General features: G+C 47.9%; 1 protein-coding gene across 1 annotated transcript; it reads left to right on the forward strand.

Moving 5' to 3' along the window:
- Positions 1-1,146: 1,146 nt before the first annotated feature.
- Positions 1,147-12,171, forward strand: LOC144178045 (uncharacterized). Its single transcript, XM_077705578.1, has 2 exons — positions 1,147-1,526; positions 9,522-12,171. Exons 1-2 carry the CDS (start codon positions 1,245-1,247, stop codon positions 10,602-10,604), a joined length of 1,365 nt encoding a protein of 454 aa, XP_077561704.1. The 5' UTR covers positions 1,147-1,244; the 3' UTR covers positions 10,605-12,171.
- The last annotated feature ends 11,514 nt before the right edge of the window (positions 12,172-23,685 follow it).

Below are 23,685 nucleotides of genomic sequence, written 5' to 3' on the forward strand. Positions count from 1 at the left end.
CGTACTTTTGGACTGACAATCCCATGTTCCCCATCAGACGTTTATTTAGTCGTTTATAAGGGGTCAGTTTTTTTACAACAGATTTCGAATCACTAGAGAATTACAACCGAACCCTGAACACTGCTGTCTCATCCACCTTTTAAGGCACGTACGATTGCCTCACCAATTTTAAGCTTTACACGACTTGCATTTATTTTTAATAATTTCTCATCCACCTCCGTTTGCTCTAATAAACTTCTCTCTCTCTCTCTCTCTCTCTCTCTCTCTCTCTCTCTCTTTCTCTTTTCTCTGGCACTCTTTGCTCTCTGTTGGCTTTGCACCATAAAAATTCAACCATCCTCATTATTGCGGGTTGCCCTCCTGTGCCCCAGCCAGCCAACAACGACGTGCTGACGGGAACACCTATGCTTAACTGCCAAAACTGTCAGCTCCAAATCGTAAGCTTGGAGAATCCGCGGCCGCTGTTTAACGCATCAGCTCTACGCTGCCTTCGTTATGTCACATCCGGTTATTCGCATTTACCCCATAAAAGTTTGATGAAACAGACAATTTGGAGCCCATAAAGCTTGAGTATACCGCCTCTGATTGCCATTCTCGGAACAATGGCAGGACACATTCTTTTTTTTTAAGTGCGAATGCACTTCTTAAGCGAGCCTGAAGCGTCCGCCGCCGTCCGAATTCCGCCGCCGTCCGCATAGCAACAGCTGCGGGTGCGCGCGCTCCTCGTCTTCCTTGGCAACGGGGGGAGATGGGCGCGCGCTGCCTGGCCGCTGACATGGCACATACCCACGTGGGGGATTGGCCAGGAATCGGGCGTGAGAAGGGCTAATGCACCCGCTTAAAGGAGTACTGACACGAAATTTCAAAGCTGAGATCCGCTCTAGCAATCAAGTACAACGACAACACAAATAGGTGTCTGTGAATAAATGCATCTTTCTTTCTTTGTAGTTGTGTGTGTGTGTGTGATCTCTCTTTCGCGAACATTACCGAACCTCGCAAATTCAACTCGTGCATTCGCACTTTCACATTCTTCCCCTCGGGGAAATGCGGGGAATTTTTTTCAGTATGCATTGTAAGCCACGGCGGGCGTTTTTTCGTGCCGCTGCGACGGCGGCTACAGATAAGAGGCGAGAGGCGTACTTTTATCTCATTTTTACTGCCATTCGTAACCCCTCCGCCCGCGTACAAGACGCAGCCGCAGGCCAGTGCGCTGTGCCTGCGTGTTAGTAGCCGCAGCACTTCCAATGGCACCCCGTAACACCCACATCGTGTTTGGCTTCGGGAGCTGCCTGGATTGGAGGTCCACAGCGTTCGTGAACGCCATCCCAGCGATTCGATCCTGCACTGCGTGTGAACTTGTGCCTTCGACGGCAGCCCTGTTGCCATGCCGACATGGGCTCTGCCCGTCCTGCTTCGAGCGCTGCACCGACGGCGAGTGTGGCCACTGTCCAGTCGACAAGCAAAGATTCCAAAGTGGAGACATCGTGTGGTCAACTTTTGAAAAGGACGCTCTTCTCAGCCGCGAGGTAGGCAGCGTGTTCGCCCGTTGGTTACGTTACCCATCACATCAACGCCTCCTCATAAATGCCAAGAGGTAAAGGTGCACGGCTGACTTACAAAACTGCATAATACACGCCACAGTTGTTACCAGGCTGTCCGTGTATGCATGCCTTGTTGTCACATTGAAGGCAGCATGTCGATAAACGAAGAAAGATACTTAAAAACAAGTTCAGAATGGTAGTGTTTCGCTTTTACAACAGAGTGCCCACAGTGGCAGGCGAGCACCTGTGGCGAGCGATTATTGTGACAGAATATCTGAGTGCTGATGCGGCTAAAAATGACAGGCAATGTCTCCGAGAATTCACCGAATTGTAGCTGGCCGTGATTCGAGAGGAATTGCCAAAGCAAGAGAACCCGCTGTATAATAATGTTGTTGCCTGTTGAAGAAAGCCGACTAGTTTGGATAAGGATCCTCTCTTTCGAGCTGTACAAAGGAACTCCATTCTTAACTAAAGAGTAACGCAGCCCAGCGGAACGCACCATAACCAAGGAAAATATTCGGCACTTTTTTAATTCGGAGACGTAGCGGCACAGTGAGAAACGCCTTCTATTAGGCGTGGAAAAGTCCGCATTATTGAATTTTGGTGGCCCGAATTTTAACAAAGAAAGCATTTCTTCGGCTACCAGAAGAGTTTAAAAACTTGGGCTGTTGAAATCATAGAGTTTCTTACAGTATACACTAGAGAGGAATCTGGCGCTAGCGTCTATGCGGCTCACATCAAGGTCGTCTGTGTCGTCATGGACCGCCATTATACATCGCGCTTGCCTTAGTTTCTTCATTGGCTTGGATTGCAACGTTTTAGTGACCGCAAATTTAAACAAAGTGCCACAAAAACGCGAAGAATAGTGTTCAATTATGCAAGTGGAAAATAAAAACAGGCTGTTTTAAAACTAAGAAGAAAAGAAGTAAAGCGTATTTTTGCCGGAACGGTTGTGCCTGCTATTCCGCAGGCCAAGGTTGTAGTTACGAACAATATTATTTGGGGGGTAACTCATTATATACTGTGATTTTAATAATTTTACCATTATTTAAAAAAAATAAGTTGTTTGAAGAGTTTCGAAAGTTTTTTGAGCGTGCCTATGAAAACGTTGCTTCGAGGTGAACCGGTGCACCGCGACCGCCAGCTAGTTTAACAGGAAAAATGAAAACGTGGCGTTAAACAGTCGTGGACGATGACAAGATAGGACGCATACAAGCGCCCGTATCTGCCGTATCTTGTCTTCGTCGAAGTACGTTTTGTTTCTTCTTTTCGTCGGCTACAAATTTCGCGGCGGCATATTACCAATATTACCCGTTCAGTCATACGTCCTTCGACTGCGGCATGAGCAACGTCAGGTGCGATCACGCATTGCCAGCTGTTTCAATGAACACGGCTACCACAGAAACGGGAGGATTTCGGCTTCTTTGTAGCTCGTAAACGTGTGAATGCATAGTGAAGAAAGCAAACTTCCAAAACCGCTTAAGAATCCAGTTGTCATGCCAAGCCCAAGCCAAAAAGGATGTCGTCCCATGAACCCCAACGACGACATGGCTTACGAGGCGCAGTTTCCTCTCTAGTATACTTACTAAGAAACTCTATGGTTGAAATAAAACCCCGGAGAGTCAGAGTGGACAGGGTCAGATATCGATGGCACTTGCGCTAGGGTTTGTCTAATGCTCTTGGTACCCGGTATGGCCTGCTGTTTTTTTTTTTTCTCGGGCGATTTAAATGCGCCCACGAATGATATATCATCGTAAGTCTGTTATGTTTGTACCTTGATTCAACCACCGGTAAAAACGACAAAAATAAACTTGAACAAGAATTACACGTACACGAGGTCTTGCCAAATTAGGAATGGTGGCACGCGCTATCCATGTAAACATTGTTCATCAAAAATAAAACATAACGCCCACTCAGGCAAAACTTAAACTTGGAATGCGTAGTAGCCACGTTCTGATAGGCAGGAGATAGACTGTTTATATAGCATAAAATACTGTTTAAAACGACGTTGAAGAAAGTGATGGTATAAGTAAATACTACAATGTAAATTGCCCACTCGTGCTGTTCAAACAGCACCGAAAACAAAAGGCTGTTATGTTTCGACGACAATTGTAGCGAAGCAAGCATATACGAGGCCGGTTTATGGTATTGGAGTGAGCCAGAAATACCACACCTTAAACTTCATTGTCCCTCGAATACTGCACGGCATAGTTAGTAATAGCTAAAATTTTTCGCGCAAAAAGCAGTTCCCCAATCGAATATCCTTTCTTTATGCTCCGTTTGTCAAATTTGTGACATCGATTTTTAAACGAGGCACAGCGTGTCATGACCCAATATTTGCAGACACGTTGCAGTGAACTCTGCCTTGAGTTAATTAAAGATTACACAATGATCTACACCAAATATCCTTATGCTACAATTGTCGATGTGCGGGTTGAAGTATGCCAACTTTCTTGTGATACAACTACCCAAGACTAGAAAGAGGCAAAACTAAGCGTATGACCAGATTAACGACAATTAGTTTATTAAAAGTGCCCAACTCTTTCAGTTTTAAGACAGACCATTCCGGTACCGTACAAATCATAGGGGAAGCGTGATGTTGGTCATAGAGCCAGTGGAGTTTTATGTGAGCACCACAAAGTATTTTGCCTAATTCTAAGTACTTTCTTTTTGCATAATTTATTAGGAAACATTTCTGTTCCTACATTTTACACTTCTAACTTCTGTCGTCCCAAAACCTTGTAGAGATGTATGCTAAACTACGCAATGCCCCAAAAGCCAGCTTTCACCTGTGCACAAATAGAATGCATTGCACCGAATAACTCGAACGTATGCACGTCTGAAAGAACTGTGATGAGCCGGGAACCTGCACCCGAATACAAGTCGTGTTCCTCCAGTAAATGTTTACGGTTCGTTGTTTCTTGCTTCGATGCGCCGATGTTGTGGCGTGTAGAAGTCTTCCGGTGGTCTGCGTTGGTGCCTGATGGTTGCGGCATGATAACACGACGATGAGAGTTGTTGAGTGTTTTTAGAACTGTATATTTCAGCGAGAGACATATACAGGATATTTACGGTCTGAAGAATACAGAATAAGAAAAACATTCCCCGCATTTCCCCGAGGGGAAGAATGTGAAAGTGCGAATGCACGAGTTGAATTTGCGCGGTTCAGTAATGTTCGCGAAAGAGAGATCACACACACACACACAACTACAAAGAAAGAAAGATGCATTTATTCACAGACACCTATTTGTGTTGTCGTTGTACTTGATTGCTAGAGCGGATCTCAGCTTTGAAATTTCGTGTCAGTACTCCTTTAAGCGGGTGCATTAGCCCTTCTCACGCCCGATTCCTGGCCAATCCCCCACGTGGGTATGTGCCATGTCAACGGCCAGGCAGCGCGCGCCCATCTCCCCCCGTTGCCAAGGAAGACGAGGAGATTCCTGGCCAATCCCCCACGTGGGTATGTGATGCGGACATCGCCGTTGGACGCAGGTTCAGGGTCGCTTAAGAAGTGCATTGCACTTAATAAAGTGGGTTTCTAGGTCAGCTAAGACTTTGTGTCCACGGCAACCCCGTTAGCGATGGACCCTGACCTAGGACTACCCAAGTGGTGAGATCCTCCCTAGCCTGACCTGGCTAGCCCGCCAATACGACGGTCGTGCATGAACATTAAAACCCCGAGGATTCGGCCCCGAGACCTCGTGTCTCGTGGTTTAAATGGGTCACCTAGTCTCCACCCCCGATACACCGGCCAATCAGCATCCCCTGGCGATCTGATTGGGCGGAGAACCACATCCGGATTTAAGCCGTGGTGGGCAACACCCCCCATAACCCTGAGACGTCGGTCACCCTCTCTCAGAACAGAAAGAAGGAAAATACCAAAATCAACTGCAACAACTACAACAAACTTTCTGAAACTCGCGGAAACACGTGCAAGCGCCAGGGACAAGCTTCTACGAACGCGGCCCGCGTCGCCCGTTCCCACGATTCTCGTCCAAGGCCGGACAGCCACTCCACGCCAGCTGAAACCCATAACCATCCGTATTAACGACCCAGCGCGTCCCAAGGATTCTCCGCCGTTGACAGGCGATGCCCCGTTAATTGGACCATGGGCCAGAAACAGCGCGTAGGGACAACAGGACACGGCGGCGGGCTCAGGCGTCGCCTCTGCCGCGCCCATCCCGGGCCGCTACACGCACACCCTCGCACGCCTTCACTCCGTGGGTGGACGGGCCAACAAAAGGAAAGCTATCGCCATAAGTCGCCCACTGTCTAACCACAGTTGACAGCTCCACGCTCCTCCGTCTCCAGCCGCTCGACGGACCGAATGGCTTGAGAACCTGCTAAACGAAAACGCGGTGGGCCCCGAGCCAGCTGCCGCCAAGCCCTCGGAATGCCATTTGAGTCGCCAGGCGGCCAAAGTTTTCCCATGGCTGCACCATGCACTCCGGCCAAAACAACGCGACGACGCGGCTGCGCCCGCAGACAATGTGTCCTCACGTGAGCTGCGTGACCCAGAGGCTGCTTGCTCTTAACGAGCTGGCTGCCATAAAGTCATTCATTCCCACTTCCCGGAACCGCCGCCCCCTCTGCGTTCGACACATCCTGCGTCGCTGGCGCCTGGAACTCTTTCACGCCCGTCACAAGATTCGCGTAGGGGCCCACTGGTCACTACGGGAATGACACCAACTATTTACAAGACAGGCGAGAAAAGCGACAATGCAAAACCACACGCAACCCCTCCGCACGAGGAAACTCCGAGAATCCTTAGAGTTCAACAAGGAAGGATATGTCTCCAGCATAGCACATTGTTCGTAACTCGACTTCGAGCCCACTGTGCTCCGCTGATCACTTGCAGACACGCACACACCGAGCCAGTCCCACCACGTCTCGTCGTTGCCTCCCTCGGCAACGTGGTCGGTCACTGTTGCAACCTAGAGGCCTCTATGCCCGCCACCCACTCACAAGCATCGCCGTCCGAGTACCAACATGCATTCGGAACCCGCGACAGCACGTCAGCATTGTCATGAGCACTTCCCTTTCTGTGCTGTACAACGACATTGTACCTTTGTAGGGCTAGCGCCCAGCGCGTTAACTTGGCGCCGTGGGGCGTAGTCAGGGTGAGGAACGAGAGCTGGTTATGGTCGAACGCCACCGTCTCCTGAGCGCCGACGAGCCAAAGATCAAACTTCTCCAACCCCCATATAACCCCAAATGCTTCCCGCTTGATTGTCGACCGTCTGGCCTGCATGGGAGAGACCTTATGGCTGGCGAATGCTATTGGGCGCTCATAGCAATCTGCAGCACGCTGCGACAGGCAAGCCCCCATTGAAAACGCGTAGGCGTCAGTGTAAAGCCAAAACGGCTTGTTTTGGTCTGGCGTTGCAAGCGTCCCTGCCTTTCAAAGCGCTACTTTGAGCCGTTTGAACGCCCTTTCGGCTTCGGCGGACCACAGTATCTTGTTAGAAACCCTCTTTCCCGCCAGTTCTGTCAACGGCGCCGCCATCTCGGCGTAGTTCAGAACGTAGCCTCGGTAATAGCCGCAAAGCCCCAGCACACTACGTAGCTCTTTTTTAGTAGTTGGTGCTTGCAAGCCCTGTATGGCTGCTAACTTGTGTGGGTCTGGCGCATGCGTCCCTGATCCTACCACGTGTCCTAAATAGCGTGTAGAACCACATGAGATTTGACACTTCTCAAGCTCAACCTGAAGGTTTACCCGCACTAAGGCCGTGAAGACAGCACGTAAATGCTGCAGGTGTTCCTTGAGCGTCTCGCTGAAGACCGTGATATCGTCCAGATAGGCGCAGGCGTACTCGGAATGCGGCAGCAAGAGCTCATTCATTGCTCGCTGAAAAGTCTGAGTGGCATTTTTGAGACCGAAAGGCATAACCCTCCACGCGAATTGGCCTCTGGGACACACAAACGCAAATGACGCATAAAACACCAACATAGAGCATTTGGCTATTAAAAACGTAACAAATATTCGCCTAAAATGTATGTTCTTTATCCGATAGGACTAGTAAAGGCCTACTGACGCGTTGTTCTAGTAGACCTGAGTAGTTCAGCTGTTTCAATATTCTCCCGTACCTATTTCTTGCGGTGGCAAGCCAAGATACGGGTGGATGTGAATGCAGGAGTACAACCGCAGACGCGGAAACAAATCCCCAAGGGCCTACTCCCAGCTCAGTTCACGTTGTAGTCATGCTCGCGTAGCTTATCAGTCAAGCATCGGCCTGCCGGGCATCGCACTGCAAGGGCATCGAATAAACGATGACCTAATTAGTCAACAAACTGTGCTTTTTTGGGAAAGTGCGAGGTTCCCCGTAACCTCCACAGACACGTTTTCACACCAAATGTGTTGCTAGCCGACAATACCACGTTTAGGTTTCCACAGCGCCTAGTCTTTTTGAGGCAGTGGGACACGTTATGAATGTATCGTATGACGACTACCGTTTAGTCCAAATTTTTACAAATGACGTCGAGCCATTTCACCGTCACAGAGGATTTGACCTTCATTTGAGCGCAGGTGCGCGGTATCATTGGCAACGCATCACGTGTGTCGCTCGGCCGGGCACCGCCGACGGCTGCGTTCGCAAGCCGCCGCTGCAGGCTTAGCGCATGCACTCTCCACATCTGGTTCTTCGTCTCATCACGTGACTAGCTGCGCGCTAGGCGAAAGTAACGCCGGGTTCCCAATGGGGGAGAGCGAGGTCAGGCGGTCTTCTGTGAGCGATGTGTGGGAGCGGAAGGCTTGGAGCCTTCCTTGGGGAGCAACGTCTGACCACCACATGGGTAGCGCCCGGTGAGCTGCTTTACTGGAGAGTGTCCGAAATGCCAAGCAGGCCATAATTTTGTAGGGGACATTAATTTTCCCCCCGCCGCTGCAGGCCTAGCGCATGCACTCCGCATCTGGGTCGCCGTCTGATCACGTGACTAGCTGCGCACTAGGCGAAATTAACGCCGGATTCCCAATGGGGGAGACAGAGGTCAGGCGGTCTTCAGTGAGCGATGCGTGAGAGCGGAAGGTTTGGAGCCTTTCTTGGCGAGCGACGTCTGGCCACCACATGGGTAGCGCCCGGTGAGCTGCTTTACTGGAGAGTGTCCGAAATGCCAAGCAGGCCATATTTTTGTAGGGAAGATTAATTTTCCCCCCTCTTTTTTCAACTTATATTGGTACCACCCCATACGTTTCTGCCGGTAAATGAGCACGCCTATAAGGCGGCCCGAGGATTTAGCTCCCGGTGCCTCAACTCTTCCGACCGCGCGCTCGACACGGAGCGCAGTGAGGGGCTACTCGCATATTACGAAATAACAAATAAATACCATTAGGCCGCTTAAAATACCCACGGTCACATCACTCCCTGACGAAGGGACAACCTGTGGCATAGAAGTTTTACAGTCTAACACGATTCCCCAACTTGCCGGCTACAACCGTCTCCTAAAGACACCTGCCAGTGACGCGTGGCGAAAGCTGGCCACCATCGTATACCATTTGGGTCTGCCCGCAGTACCCCATCCGTACAACGCAGGCAACACCGACATTTAGCATAAATTACTTCGAGCAGTGGGTGGCAATTCGGCGTAGCTCCGACGCGAAGTTATAACTATGCATCATCCGGTTTGCTGAGGATGCCGCTAGGCCCCACGGGCTGCTGGCCGTCATCTGATGGGACAGAAGGTGCGGAAAAAACAAGTCCGGCCCCCTCCTTACGCAGTTTTGGGCACATTAAGGTTTATTCACAAACTAACTCGTCCGCTAACGTCTAATATTACGCTCGTTTGTAATTCTACAACGTTTACCGCCGAGAATATTTTGTTGGCAGTTTTGTGCGTGTTATGTATAATCGAAATAAAGTGCATCGTGCGAACTTCAGCAATGCACACGTGTTACGAAACCAGTCCCGCTGTAGCAGACAGCAGACACAGTCGAATTGTCTTGTGATTTGTAGCAAAATCACGTTTTGAAATCTGCTTTTACAGATTCATTGCTGGAACGCGGACCACGGCTGTGACGCTGTGGGCGCAGCACCTGAGATCCTGGAGCATTTCAACCACCAGTGCCAGTACCACGTGGTTTCTTGTCCTAGGTGTGCTCAGTACGTCGCCCACAAGGACATCATCTCTCATCTCGATTCCGGCTCATGCTTTGTCGCGGCTGAACAGAGCAAAAGAGCCCAAGATCGCCACAGCAATGTTAGCGTGGTACCTGTAGAATCTATACAGAGCTTTGAGAACACGCTGAAGGAAATTTCAGAAATGAGCCGGGCTGTATTAGCAAACATTAGCGAAATACGGGTGGCTGAGGAGTCCAATGCGGGCGCCATTAAAACCCAGCTTCGGGAACTGCAGGAAACACAGGCCCGGATATGTGAGGAAAAATCAAGAGAAACAACCGCCGCTTTAGTTACCATTACAGACACTCTCTATGCCCTCTCGTACGAACACGCAGCAGGCATTGTGAACGTAAAGGACAGGCTTCAGAAGCTAGAGGTGTTGACTGGTCAATGTAAAACACTAGGAAGAACAAGCGGAGAAGCTCTTGTGGACATGAAGGCAGAGTTCAACGAGAAGCTAAATAATCTGGAGGCTACATCTCAAGCAATCTTTCCAGACTTGCGTCGGGAATCAAGGCCACTGGAATGGACAATTTCAGGCTGGTCCAATCTGAAAGAAAAGGCTCGACGAGAAAAAACGGCGATTTCCGCCGCAAAAAACCCGGCCTACTTTCACGGTTACTGTGTCCTCCCGGCTATGATGATAGAAACAAGTGACGGCGTTCAGTGGTTCCGTCTTGTATACTGGATACACAAGGGCGCCTATGACCACCTGTTGTCATGGCCAATCAAAGAGAGATTTTTTTTCAAGGTAGTTAAGCCTACTGGTGAGTGTCTTCAAATATGTATCGTATCAGATACAAGCTTGGATGATCTTGAATGCGTTAAGAGGCCTAAAACACAGAAGAATGATTACATGAGGGCTCCTGGTAAAATTAAACTCGAAAAAATCGAAGAAAGCGGCTACATTACAGATGACAAAGTTCGTGTTAGATTTCAAGTGAAATGAAAAATTTGAGTTGCATGTTTGGGCAAGTCACACCCCTATGCTGATGGGTGTTCGTTTTAGCCAGCCAAGAAAAACTCATTGTACAGTGTTTGTACAGTATCACAGTGTGCTCTCAATGTTTCTTTTGTTGCGAAGGTAGTACATGCAGGAAATAAAATGCAGCTTACTGTATTCGGGAAGTGGCTGAGGGAGGTAATTTATAAACAGTGCAGGGCTTAGTGAGCCCGATGAGCTCTACCTGAAGTAGTACACCATGTGTGTTAATGACCTTCAACGAGTTGTGAAGGCAAACCTTGGTGAAAAATAAATACGTCTCCAAAATCTAAACTCGTCGCTTGGATTTCTGGAAAGCTCGTATTTTGTTCTACTTAAAATGTATGGGATGGCTGTGAAAGAAGTATGAAAGAAATCCACGTACAGCGCAAATAAGAATGGTTGTGGCGTAAAATTAGCCGCTATTGCAGGAAACCATAAAGCCACCTCTTGGTGCACGCACGAGCCGACTTTGAGCGTACAAGAAGAATGCTACGCAACAAAAATGTATAGGTGCCCAAAAATAATACGGAGCACGGGAGCGGTGGTCGGAGCGCGCAAAACTGCATGCCAACGCGATCTATGCGTAGATGTGGCGCAGATAGCGAGAGTGCGTGGGCACATCCGGCGGGTGTAGCCCGAAACAACCCATTCCCGTTTGAACCCTTCCACTTGAACCCACTCCCGAAACGCCCTTCCCGTTTGACCACTTTCTGTTTCATTCCCGTTCCCAAAACACCCTTCCCGTTTCAACCCGCTCCCAAAACGCCCGCCTCAAATAGTTCAGATAACTTTCTGAGCTCGCAGTTCGCTTTTAGCCTCCAAATTTACGCTGGGCAAGGTAGTGTAGGTTATTGAGTAAGTACTACTATATATTTTACTCATTTCTTGCCTAAGGTTTTAGCGCGGGGGCAAATTCTATTTCACCTTGACTCTTAACTCTACTCGGTAGATAGCGCCACCGACACGGTTTCTTTTTATAGCTCTACAGGCGATGGCTACAGTATTCTCAAAACAACTACAGTTATGGTGAACTACAGCAACAAAATTATGCGTGATTTGCTCTGAAATTAATTCATGTCGCAACTTGCGCCGTGGCGGCCGGAATACGCAAACAGAAAACGCTGTGCTAACCAGTAACACGGTAAACTGTGACGCAAACGCGGTAACGATATGCTAAAACTTTCTAATATGAACGGATAAATACCTAAATGTTTGCTTTAGCTTTTCCATGTACTGCGTGCCCGCCTATGTATTATTCGTAAAAGGTACACGTACGAGAATACAGCTTGGGGTGTTCTTAATGCCTGGATGAAAAATGTGTGCGACCCATTTCCTCCAAGCAAAAACTTCAGCTTTAGACTTCAATGGCCATTCTTTTACAGATTTGTGTCTATAAAGTGACCCTTGGCCACACATTAAAATGCACCCTACCACTGTCTTGGTTCAAAAGAGTTACAGCGGTCATAAAATACGTTTTTTTATGTTGCTAGATTTGGTAATTATATTTCGCGAGATCTTTTTCCTGCATAGAAATAGAACAGTACCCTGTACTACCCCTAATAAAAATAATTGTTGCATTTGTCAAAACACCCAACGTCATTTTTCGGCAAGAGGTCCGGGTTCTACAAACTGGCACTGCGACCGCGGAAAGGTTCCATTTTTGTTAATTCGTGTTTCTCGTCCTTTCGTTTTTTGTGTGTTGCATATAAGATGCATGTGCATTCGTACATGCAACCGTAGGGACTGGAACCATCACCGCTGCCGTGGAGTACGCATGCGAGCAACACGTTCCAGACTGCTCGGCCAATGCGTAAGCAGACGGAAGGGTATGGTTTCAGTTGTACGTAATTCACCAACGCTGTACGGGGTCGGACGTAACGGAGCAACTTACGTGTTGCTTTTTTAATTGGGGCCGCGTATGGTAAAGCGAAGGCAGCGATGGCGTAGAGGTAGAACACCCGTCTCGCGTGCAGAAGGACCGTGGTTGGAATCCCGGTGCCGGACAATTCCCACAGGATTTCAAAAAAAAGTCCGCGTATTGATGGAATTGCACAAAGGGGCCTGGGGTGCGGCCTGACCCCGGCGACCATTGCCGGTAATGCACTCCCTCATCAGAGCAGGATTGGCCACCCTGGTGTAGTAATGGCCACAACCTCCCATGAATACGCCAACTAACCCTCGGCCCTCAGTCCCCAGCGGCTGCGAAGCAACTGACCACGGCGGCGGTCAGACCTGTGACGCAGCAGAGGGTGCTAAGAATCCCTGGATCCGGACAGGCCGCCAATGGAATCTGAACCTGGAAACGTTTAACGCGCGAACCTTATCTAGCGAAGCAAGTCTCGAGGTGTTGTTCGAGGAATTAGAGGGTATTAAATGGGATGTAATAGGGCTTAGCGAGGTTAGGAGGGCAGGCGAAGCCCTTACGGTGCTGAAAAATGGACACGTCCTATGTTACCGTGGTCTACAGGACAGAAGAGAACTGGGAGTGGGATTTGTAGTCATTAAAAGCATAGCTGGCAACATAGATGAATACTACAGCATTAATGAAAGGGCAGCAGGTCTTGTAATTAGGCTCAATAAGAGGTACAAGCTCAAGGTGGTGCAGGGCTACGCGCCCACATCCAGCCACGATGACCAAGTAGTGGAACGCCTATATGAAGATGTGGAATCCTCAATGGCTAAAGTAAAAACACAGTATACCATAGTTATGGAAGACTTCAATGCTAAAGTAGGCAAGAATCAGGCTGGAGACAAGGCAGTTGGGAACTATGGTCTGGGCTGTAGAAATAGCAGGGGGGACCTACTAGTTGAGTTTGCAGAACGGAATAACCTACGCATAATGAATACCTTCTTCTGTAAACGGGAGAGTCGGAAGTGGACCTGGAGGAGCCCGAATGGGGAGCAAAAAAATGAAATAGACTTCATATTATGCGATAACCCTGGCGTCGTGCATGATGTGGAAGTGCTCGGAAGGGTAAGGTGTAGTGACCACCGTATGGTAAGATCTCGAATTAAGCTAGATTTGAGGAGGGACCGCAAGAAGCTAGTACGAAAGAAGCCGATAAATGAGCTAACAGTAAGACGTAAAGTAGAAGAATTCAGGATCGCGCTGCAGAACCGATATTCCGCTCTTAACGAGGAAGCCGAGTTTACGACACAGGAAGCCAGCGAGAACCTTACACGCATTATCACGGAGTGTGCAGTAGAAGTCGGGGGCACTATGGCTAGACAGGATACTGGTAAACTTTCACAGGAGACGAAAGATCTAATCAGGAAACGGCAAACCATGAGAATCTCCACCGCAGCTTCTAGAATAGAACTAGTGGAGCTCTCGAAGTTAATCAATAAGCGTAAGACAGCTGACATACGGAAGCATAATATGGAGAGGATCGAATGCTCTGTAAAGAACGGAGGTAGCCTGAAAGCAGTGAAGAGACGTCTTGGCGTGGGGATAAATCAGATGTATGCACTGAAGGATAAGCAAAGCAATGTCATCACTAATAGGGATAAAATAGTCACAGTGGCCGAGGAGTTCTATAGGGGTCTGCACAGTAGCCAGGACCTACAGGATAATGCCGAACGAGACAGTAGTTCACAGGAGATAGATATCCCACCAGTAACGACCGAAGAAGTAAGGAAGGCTTTGAAAGAAATGAAAGGGGGCAAAGCACCTGGTGAGGATCAGATAACAGCAGACCTCTTGAAGGATGGCGGAGAAATTGTCCTTGAAAAACTGGCAAACCTGTATTCGCAATGCCTACTGACCGCAATGGTACCGGAATCTTGGAAGAACGCGAACATCATCCTAATCCATAAGAAAGGGGACATGAAGGACTTGAAAAATTACAGGCCGATCAGCTTACTGTCAGTCGTCTACAAGGTATTTACCAAGGTAATCGCTAACCGAATTTCTGCAACCTTAGATTTCAGTCAACCTAAAGAACAAGCAGGGTTCCGTAAAGGTTATTCAACAATGTACCATATTCACACGATCAATCAGGTAATAGAGAAGTGCGCTGAGTATACTGAACCCCTATATATAGCGTTCATAGATTATGAGAAAGCATTTGACTCGGTCGAAACCCTAGCAGTCATTCAGGCATTACGGAACCAGGGGGTAGATGAGCATTATGTAAGAATACTAGAGGATATCTACAATAGGTCTACAGCTACGATCATCCTCCATAGGGAGAGCAGTAAAATACCTATAAGGAAGGGTGTCAGACAGGGCGACACAATCTCTCCAATGCTATTCACAGCATGTTTACAAGAAGTATTCAGTACTTTGGATTGGGAACAGGTGGCAGTAAGGGTTAATGGAGAATACCTTAGTAACCTCAGATTTGCTGATGACGTTGCCTTGCTAAGTAACTCGGGGGACGAATTGCAAAGCATGCTTTCCGCACTGGGCGAACAGAGTAGAACCGTGGGCCTGAAAATTAATATGCAGAAAACTAAAGTAATGATCAATAACCTCGGGACAGCACAGCAGTTTGAGATAGGTGGCAAGGCAGTGGAAGTAGTAAGCGAATATATCTACTTAGGCCAAGTTGTGACCCCGGATCCCAACCATGAGGCAGAGATAATTAGAAGGATTAGAATGGGGTGGGGTACATACGGCAGACATTCTCAGATAATGAATAGCAGCCTACCATTGTCGCTGAAGAAGAAAGTGTATGACAGCTGCATCTTACCGGTACTCACCTACGGGGCAGAAACTTGCAGGCTCACTAAGAGGGTTCAACATAAATTGAGAACGACTCAGCGGGCAATGGAGCAGAAAATGATAAGTGTAACATTAAGGGACAAGAAGAGAGCGGAGTGGGTCAGGGAGCAAACTGGAGTTAAAGACATATTAGTGAAAATTAAGAGGAAATGGAACCCGCCGCGGTGGCTCAGTGGCTAAGGCGTTGCGCTGCTGAGCACGAGGTCGCGGGTTCGATTCCCGGCCGCGGCGGCCGCTTTTCTGATGGAGGCGAAAAGCAAAAACGCCCGCGTGTACGAGATTTCGGCGCACGTTAAAGATCCCCAGGTGGTCAAAATTAATCCGGAGCCCTCCGCTACGGCGTGCCTCATCGCCTGCGCTGCGTCGGCGCGTTAAAATCCTACAATCAATCAAGAGGAAATGGACGTGGGCAGGGCATGTAATGCGAAGGCAAGATAACCGCTGGTCATTAAGGGTAATAGAGTGGATCCCTAGAGAAGGCAAGCGTTGCAGGGGGCGGCAGAACGTTAGATGGGCAGATGAGATCAAGGAGTTTGCGGGGATAAATTGGTCACAGTTGGCACAGGACCGAGGCAATTGGAGAATAAAGGGAGAGGCCTTTGCCCTGCAGTGGGCGTAGATAGGCTGGTGATGATGATGATGATGATGATCGTAAAGCGGACCAATGCGAAAAGGTTGCAGGTTAAAGGGCGTCTGCATACTTTGGCTCCACCAGCTGCGACTTTTTTTACGAGGTTAAACTGCAGTCGGACGTAATTATAATTTCAAAAATCACATGCCTCGGTCCGAGTCACCCGAGTCGAAACTGGCTTCGTTATTCCGGGAAGGGGCTAAATGTGAAAATGCGAAACGGGAAGGGCGTTTTGTACCGGGTTGAAGCGGCACGGAACAAACGAGAAGGTTGAAATGGAAACGGGTTCAAATGGGAACAGGCGAAATGTGAAAGGGCGAAAGGGGAAGGTCATTTTGCGCCGGGTTGAAACGGGAGGGAACAAGCGGGAAGAATGAAGTGGGGATGGGTTCAAACGGGAACCTCCCGCGAAGAAAGCTTCGTCTTCAGCGGGGTCCGCTTTCTTCTTTGTCATGAATGCCACCGGTTTCACTATGGGTGCCTGCCGTGCTTCTCAATCCGCTTGATTTTGAATCATGTGGTCATAATAATGCCTGGCTCCAGCTAGCGCATAAAAATGAGCAAAAAACAAAACTTTCATGCTCGTACAGGTGCTTTATGAGACTTAACGTAACGCAAAAGGCTTTCCACCACTGATGTGATTACTTCCCGAGGGAAGCCGGCCTCTTTGAAACGTGCAACTTGGTGCTGCACACTATCGGCGACTTGGTGCTGACAAGACTTCTAGAGCGCACTGCGAAGGCACCTAACGCCAATAGCCTTTTTCACTATCTTCTAATACGCTGAACGATAATCCAAAATTGCCTTTTTTGACCACAGCCTATACGCCCAACACACGCATTTTCCACTGAAATTGAAACACACATCTAGGAACTGCAAGGAAACTTCAGTCGGTAATTCATGATTTAATGTCAAGCCATCCAAACAGTCCATAAATGTTTTCTTAACCGTCTTGACTAAAAGGCCTACTTCTTCTGGCTTCACCGACCTAGTAACAACCATGTAATCATCGACATACCTAAATATACTGGCTATGTTAGCCGTGTCAATACGCGTCTCAATACTCCTATAACACCTAGCAGCGTTAACTGCGCTAGAAATATGGGCGGTGATACTTCAGCGGGGACGAAAGAATGGATACATAATTTGAGCAGGCGTCATGCCTGCGCAGTGAACTTTGTTCTACGCCCTGTCTTGGTCCAGCGTCCTCCGCAGACACGGTCACCAGCCATGCCCGCGACTTCGGAAATCGCATCGAAGCGCCTCCACCACTGAAACGTACGCTGGCGCCAACATGGTCTTTTGACTAAACATGAAGCAAACGATGAACGCGATTGTAAAGAAAACGTGTACGGCCTAGATTATGAGTAGAAGGTAGGAAGGAAGAAAGACTTTGTTGAATGCCTGCAACAGACACAGTGTGTACACTGCGCCCGGACGTAGCCACTCGTCAATGCCGACGTCACCCCTACTCGGACCACCCCTTCGCTACTCGCTACGGGGTTGGACGCCGCTGCCCCGTAAGAGAGGGCGTCGCCCCACAGCTTTCACTTCGGTGATGCTTTTCGAGGGCCGCCAGGACCTGCTGGACGGCTGATAGTTGGGTGTCCTTTTCATAACTGCGCACTGCTACTAGAAGCAAACTAAAAGGCAGACCAATAGAAAAGAAAACCGACAAATCAGTGCCTTTCAATGAAAGGATGATCTGCTAAGCAGGACGCCGTGCAAGGAGTGCAAAAAAAACACTTGTAATTTGCGATTCAGCATCCTTCCTACCTAATTAGCTGAATAAATAATAAAGGACTACAGTTTTACTCATGGGGACGAGCATGGGGTGGTGCGTTTCCCTCCCGCGTCATAGGCATCTTGCTGTATGTGTAACACACCGACGTAAACCACTCGAGCGCTGAGGGCACCAGGCAGGGTGCCTCGGGCTGAGAGACGTCCACGCAGAAATCTGCCACCAGCACAACCGACAGGTCATCGGTGACTGCGTGAATACCGCCTGCGCGTGTCCCCCACCTCCAAATGCGCGCATAAAATAGTACGGGGGAGAAAGAGACCGCGCGTGGCGAGAAGTATACCCGCTTCGCTGTGCAGAGGCGGGGAGATGGAGAGGAGTATCAAGTGCGTATGTAACCACACTCCCTCAGTAGAGGTTCATGCTTTGATGTGCAACACAAAAAACGGGAAAGTGAGCTTGCAAAAACTATAGTTACACCGATCTCCTAACACTTACGAAAATACCCTAAATTGCCATATATAAAAATTGCCATCTATGGCCACATCAGGAACTGGGCATATGTGGCCATATATGGACATGCCATATTTGGGTGTGACATTAATGCCCGTATATAGCCTTATATGCCCGATTCCTGACGTGGCCATAAATGGGTGCGACATATAAGGCCATATATGGCCTTATATGCCTAATTCCTCACGTGGCCATATATGGGTGAGTCCATACATGAGTAAGCCGTACATGGTTGCCTAAAATTATATATGGCTATATGGGGGTTCAGCTTATGACCACGTGGGTGGCATATATAATGAACTTCACTTAACAACAGCAATTAATGCTGCACCCCGAATGCTGACAAATACTTCATCTCATACTTTTCCCATTTTATTACAAAAACCGTTGTGCGTGCAGGCGAATTAGGGAGGCGGCAGGTTGCTTTGTTGGCGGTGACGGGTCAGTGGCTGCATTCTCATGGCCAGCTTGGCTCTCTTTGACGGAATCACAAGCTTCTCGCTGTGCTACCACGTCTTGTAGTTAGATGTGGCTTTCCTAAATCCTGAAATGAAGTCAAACAAATCGAATTACCCGTATTAAATGTCTAGTCTAGTTTTACATTCATCCTGAAAATAAATTTCATAAAAATTAATTTCATGTCGTCGAGTAACTAGAGGGCCTGAACCAATCTCTTCCCCTTCGTAACACTTCATTCTGCCTTGCATTCTTCACTACAGGATACAGAGCAAAATTGTTATTGATGATACCCGCCGCGGTGGCTCAGCGGCTGAGGCGTTGTGCTACTGAGCACGAAGTCGTGGGTTCGATTCCCGGCCGCGGCGGCCGTTTTTTTGATGGAGGCGAAAAGCAAAAACGCCCGTCTGTACGAGATATCGGCGCATGTTAAAGATCCCCAGGTGGCCAAAATTGATCCGGAGCCCTCCACTACGGTGCGCCTCATCGCCTGCGTTGCGTCGGTGCGTTAAACCCTACAATCAATGAATCAGTTATGGATGATGCTGAAAGGTAATTCCTTGCATGCACTTCTGTCGCATTGTCTTATGTTAAAATGTTCATGCAGCTTTTATGCAATAAATTTTATTGGTTTAAATAAAGAACGCCCCATTGGGACTTTTCAGCACGCAGTTTCAACAAATGCACTTTGGCTAATCACTTCATCAAGTGTAAATGCACATTGCAGCCCAGAGAACATTGAAAAAGCGGCCCAAAATGACTTCGATTCCTGCATGGAGATGTGCATAGGATAATGCATTTTTGTATGCAGGACTTTTGTGGAAGCCGTGTTGCCAAAATGTTAGAGCCACTTTTTACCTCTACGGTTATAACAAATATCGGATATAACGAACTTATTTACTGCCCTGATACTACTTCATTATAACGGGGTTCGATTGTATTATTTTACCAAGATGTAGTTTACAGCATGATTACTTTCGAGGAGACAGAAAGCTGCAACATTTGTGCATTTACTTTCAAAAGACAACTACCTATGTTTAGCTTTTCTTAGGCAGCCAGTGCCAAAGTAGTTCATATCCATCGAGACAGACAAGAGACATCGAAGTGTGCTGAACTAAGGCCTAGGGTAGGAGCAAGTACTCCAGCACAAAAAAAAGATTGCGTCAAGAAAGGCTGTATCCCACTTCTCTGGCACGTGCTGTTACGCACAGAAAAACGGACGATTTAGCGAGTGTGAATCTGGGCCTATTGGCTAAGCATTCTTGCAGACACGGCGCAAAAAATGAACCCACGAAAAGAAGAGAAGGAAGACAAGTGTTAACTTGCTACAAAGCTTTTTTTTTTTCAGGAAGCATGAAAATATAAATCCCAGAGAACGGTGAAAAATACGCACTCACGCACACAGACACACATACATACACACGCGCGCACACACACACACACACGCACGCACACACACGCACGCACGCACGTACACACACACACACAAAGCAATCTCTTAAAAACAAAACACTCAATGCAGGAACACTTTATAGCCTCAGATATGTTAAATCCTTTTCAGGAAGCCCGCTGGAGGGGGTGATGGTGCACGAAATCAGGTCCCAATCAATGGGCGTCGGCAGGATTTTCTCTTGAGGGTGGCAAACCCGGTGCATCTCACGGGAAGAACAGGAGCAGGAGAGGTGGCAAGTGCTGGTGTTGCTTAGGGGGAATGCTGGTGTGATGGGGGGGGGGAGGGGGGGGGGCAAATGCCTCTTTTGACCCCCTTTGCAGACGCCCATGTTTCAATCTGCGACTTTTCTCCACCTTGATGATTTCACGTGTTAGCCAACCTTTGCCTTTTCCTATTATGAGGCTTTCTTGAAAAAAACAGTTTGCAGCCACACGTGCTGCAATGTAAGGCCAAGAAACCATCCCGACCATTTTTGGTGTTAAAGGACTGTTCCCGGAGGCGACAAATAATGCAGCGGGCAGTCTTTCCCGCCTATTGCTTACCACAAGAAGAATGAAGTTTTGTGCTTCTTAAAACAGATTTGTGCCAGAATCTTTCATTTCTTGCAGCTTACCTTTTTTTTGCGAGGCAGAGAAAACTATTTAAACACTGGCGCACACACTGATGTTTTTCAAGTCGTGGGGCAAGCCATGAATATACAAAACTAAGGCAAGCTTAGGCAGATGTGATGACGAATCTTGTGGAAGGACTTCCTCTCACTTACAAAGCTTCTTCACAAAGGTTTTTAAAAATGAACATTCTAAGGGAAGAGTGAAACAAGAATTTTGGAGCCACTCCGATGGGTAATTAAAACTAGTGGCGATTAAATAGGCGCACGATTTTTATAGGGTATTACGGAAGCATACGTTAGCCATGCCTCCTTTAAAAATTTTGAATAACAGAATAGAATTGAAGTAGGGGTTTGTTCCTCCTTGGCTCCTATGCCCTGCTCGTCTAGTTATGGTGAAACGTAAAAACTGTCTAAAAATCTCGGGGTAGTGTTATTTGGCGACTAGTGCACTAGTGAGGGGGGGTTAAAACTTGTGATGAAATTGAGGAAGTCCCTAATCAGATGAAACATCTGATGAAATTAAGGCGTGTTGATTGCAGGAAGTAGGCTCACATGCTCAAGAAATGTTCTGTTTCATTAGACATAGCTTTTACGTTTCACCGTAATCAGACGTGCTGGCCACAGCAGCCAAGAAGCAACAAACCTCTTCCGTTCTTGTCATTCAAGACTTGTGAAAGGAGGTATTGCTAACCTGTGCTTCCATAAACTCCAATAAAAATTGTGCCCCCATTTAATGGCCACTAGTTTTAATGAGCCATCAGAGCGGCTCTCTAATTCTGGTTTCACTTTTCCCACACAGAGATCAGTAGCGAAAACCTTGGTGAAGAAGCTGCGTCAGTGAGAGCAAGTCCTTCTCTAAGATTCGTCATTACATCCGCGTAAACTCGCGTTGATTTTTGAAAAATCAGAGTGCGTGCCAGTGGTACAGTTTTTATGCCCTGAAAAAAAATGGCCGACCTGCAAAATATTCAAGACAAGACAGACATACACATTGCGGCTGTTAAAAAAGCACAAAAATCCCATTTTTCTGTTCTGCATTAACTGTCATATATCAGATACCTCTCATGTGGTAAGCAGTATGCAGGGTGGAGTGGCTGTCGTATTAATGATGAGCTGCAGGAACGCGCCTGTAACACCAAAAATGGGCGTGAAGATTTCTTTACCCTGCATTGCAGCATATGTGGCTGCATAACATTTAAAAAAAAGCCTCATGCTAGAAAAAGGCAAAAGTAGGCACACGTGAAATCATCAGGCAGTTAAAGTTAGCAGTATGGGGCTTGAGTGCGCCTTCACCCCTCCATCGGGCTTTGTGAAAAGAACTTCAGATTCGCAAGGCTACAGATACGCAGGCACAGTCCCCTGTGCATGCAAATGCGCACGGCGCCCACACCTCGCAGAAAATAAAAACGTAATCGTGCGTCGTCTGCCCCATTTTAACCCAATTCTTGGCCGCGGTTTCAGCAGATATACTATGAAGGGCACTCAAATTATGTGGTGGCACTCTCCGTGCCCTCGAAAATTTCGCGTAAACCGAGAGTGAAACCGTGGCTGGTAACGAAAGCGATACGACACGAGGTCGTATGGTACGCTGATGGTACACCGACGCTGCAGTTGCCGTTGACCACGGATGTCGACAGAAGTTCCCTGTGATGCGTGGCTGAGTATAAAGATAAATAATGGTTTTGAAGAAATGCTTCACTCGTACGCCGATTTAATACTGTTTTGCGCGTAGCAGCTACAGCATGATAGGCCTCCTCCCGAGGCATGCTGTGCTCGCACCACTACCCAGTTGGCAGAAGTGCTCACAAATCGCAAGCGACCTGTGAACATGTCACTTCAGTTTGGCTTCCGCATGGCGAAATTGTCGGCAACAATAATTATGTTGTCCTTGAAAAGGTGACGGAACTTGATGGGGCGATCCGCTTTCCGTAGCATACCCGCAAGACTTGATCCATCACGACGCACTTGCACGCGTCCGTGTGCTCCAAGTTTTTCGCACTCTACCTAGTCGCGCGATTTCAACCGCATCGTCTGATCGATCGTAGGGTGCTCCACAGAGCAGTATTTGGCATTGAAGTATTACTTTGCGTTCAGCGGGGCACAGTTTTCAACATCAAACGGCTATTGTTGCTGTCATGTGCTTGGCTTTAACGGGCGTAGCCGGCCCGGTCAAGTACTTCCTCCTCATGAATGCTGACGTAACCAGAGGTCGGCGAACTCACTCATGAGTCCACTTTCTCAGACTCATTTGGACTCTGAGTTTGAGTTTAAGTGAGCGCGAGGCTAGTGTGGCATGGTGAGTGAGCTTGAGTGAGTTTGAGCCGAGTGAGCCCGACTGAGTTTGAGTGCGATTGATTTTGAGTACGCCTGAGACCTAGTGAATTCTGAGTCCATTTTGAGTTTTAGTCCATTTTGAGTTCTGAGTATATTTTGAGTTTGAGTCCATATTGAGTTCTGATTACATTTTGAGTTTGAGTCCGTTTTGAGTTATGAGTCCATTTTGAGTTTGAGTCCATTTTGAGTTCTGAGTACATTTTGAGATTCAGTACATATTGAGTTCTAAGTACATTTTCAGTTTGAGTCCATTTTGAGTTCTGAGTACATTTTGAGTTTGAGTACATTTTGAGTTTCAGTACATATTGAGTTTTGAGTACATTTTGAGTTCTGAGTACATATGAGTAGCTTAGCAGGTAGCTATGATTGGCTGTTAAGTTTCATGCGTTGCTGTGCGCTCGGAATTCAGGTTACCTGCGGGTACGGCACCATTCGCGATTCACATTATCTGTTGGGAGGGAGGGGGTGTCTGATTTTTTTTTTACTTTCTTGTTGAATTTTCGTGACCCTAAGCACTTGCTGTATACCAAGTTTTCGCAGCTGGGCGCGTGAGTGATAATTTACTGGTGAGGTCATAAAAA

Source organism: Haemaphysalis longicornis, unplaced genomic scaffold (assembly GCF_048455015.1).
Source record: "Haemaphysalis longicornis isolate Haplotype H1 unplaced genomic scaffold, Haemaphysalis longicornis Haplotype H1 scaffold_39, whole genome shotgun sequence".
NCBI classification, from domain to species: domain Eukaryota; kingdom Metazoa; phylum Arthropoda; class Arachnida; order Ixodida; family Ixodidae; genus Haemaphysalis; species Haemaphysalis longicornis.

Bases quoted from the DNA above. Each gene is read 5' to 3' on its own strand.
- LOC144178045 (XM_077705578.1), top strand. From the start codon at position 1,245: ATGGCACCCCGTAACACCCACATCGTGTTTGGCTTCGGGAGCTGCCTG. The intron at 1,527-9,521 runs GTAGGCAGCGTG...CTGCTTTTACAG, and splicing joins ACGCTCTTCTCAGCCGCGAG to ATTCATTGCTGGAACGCGGA.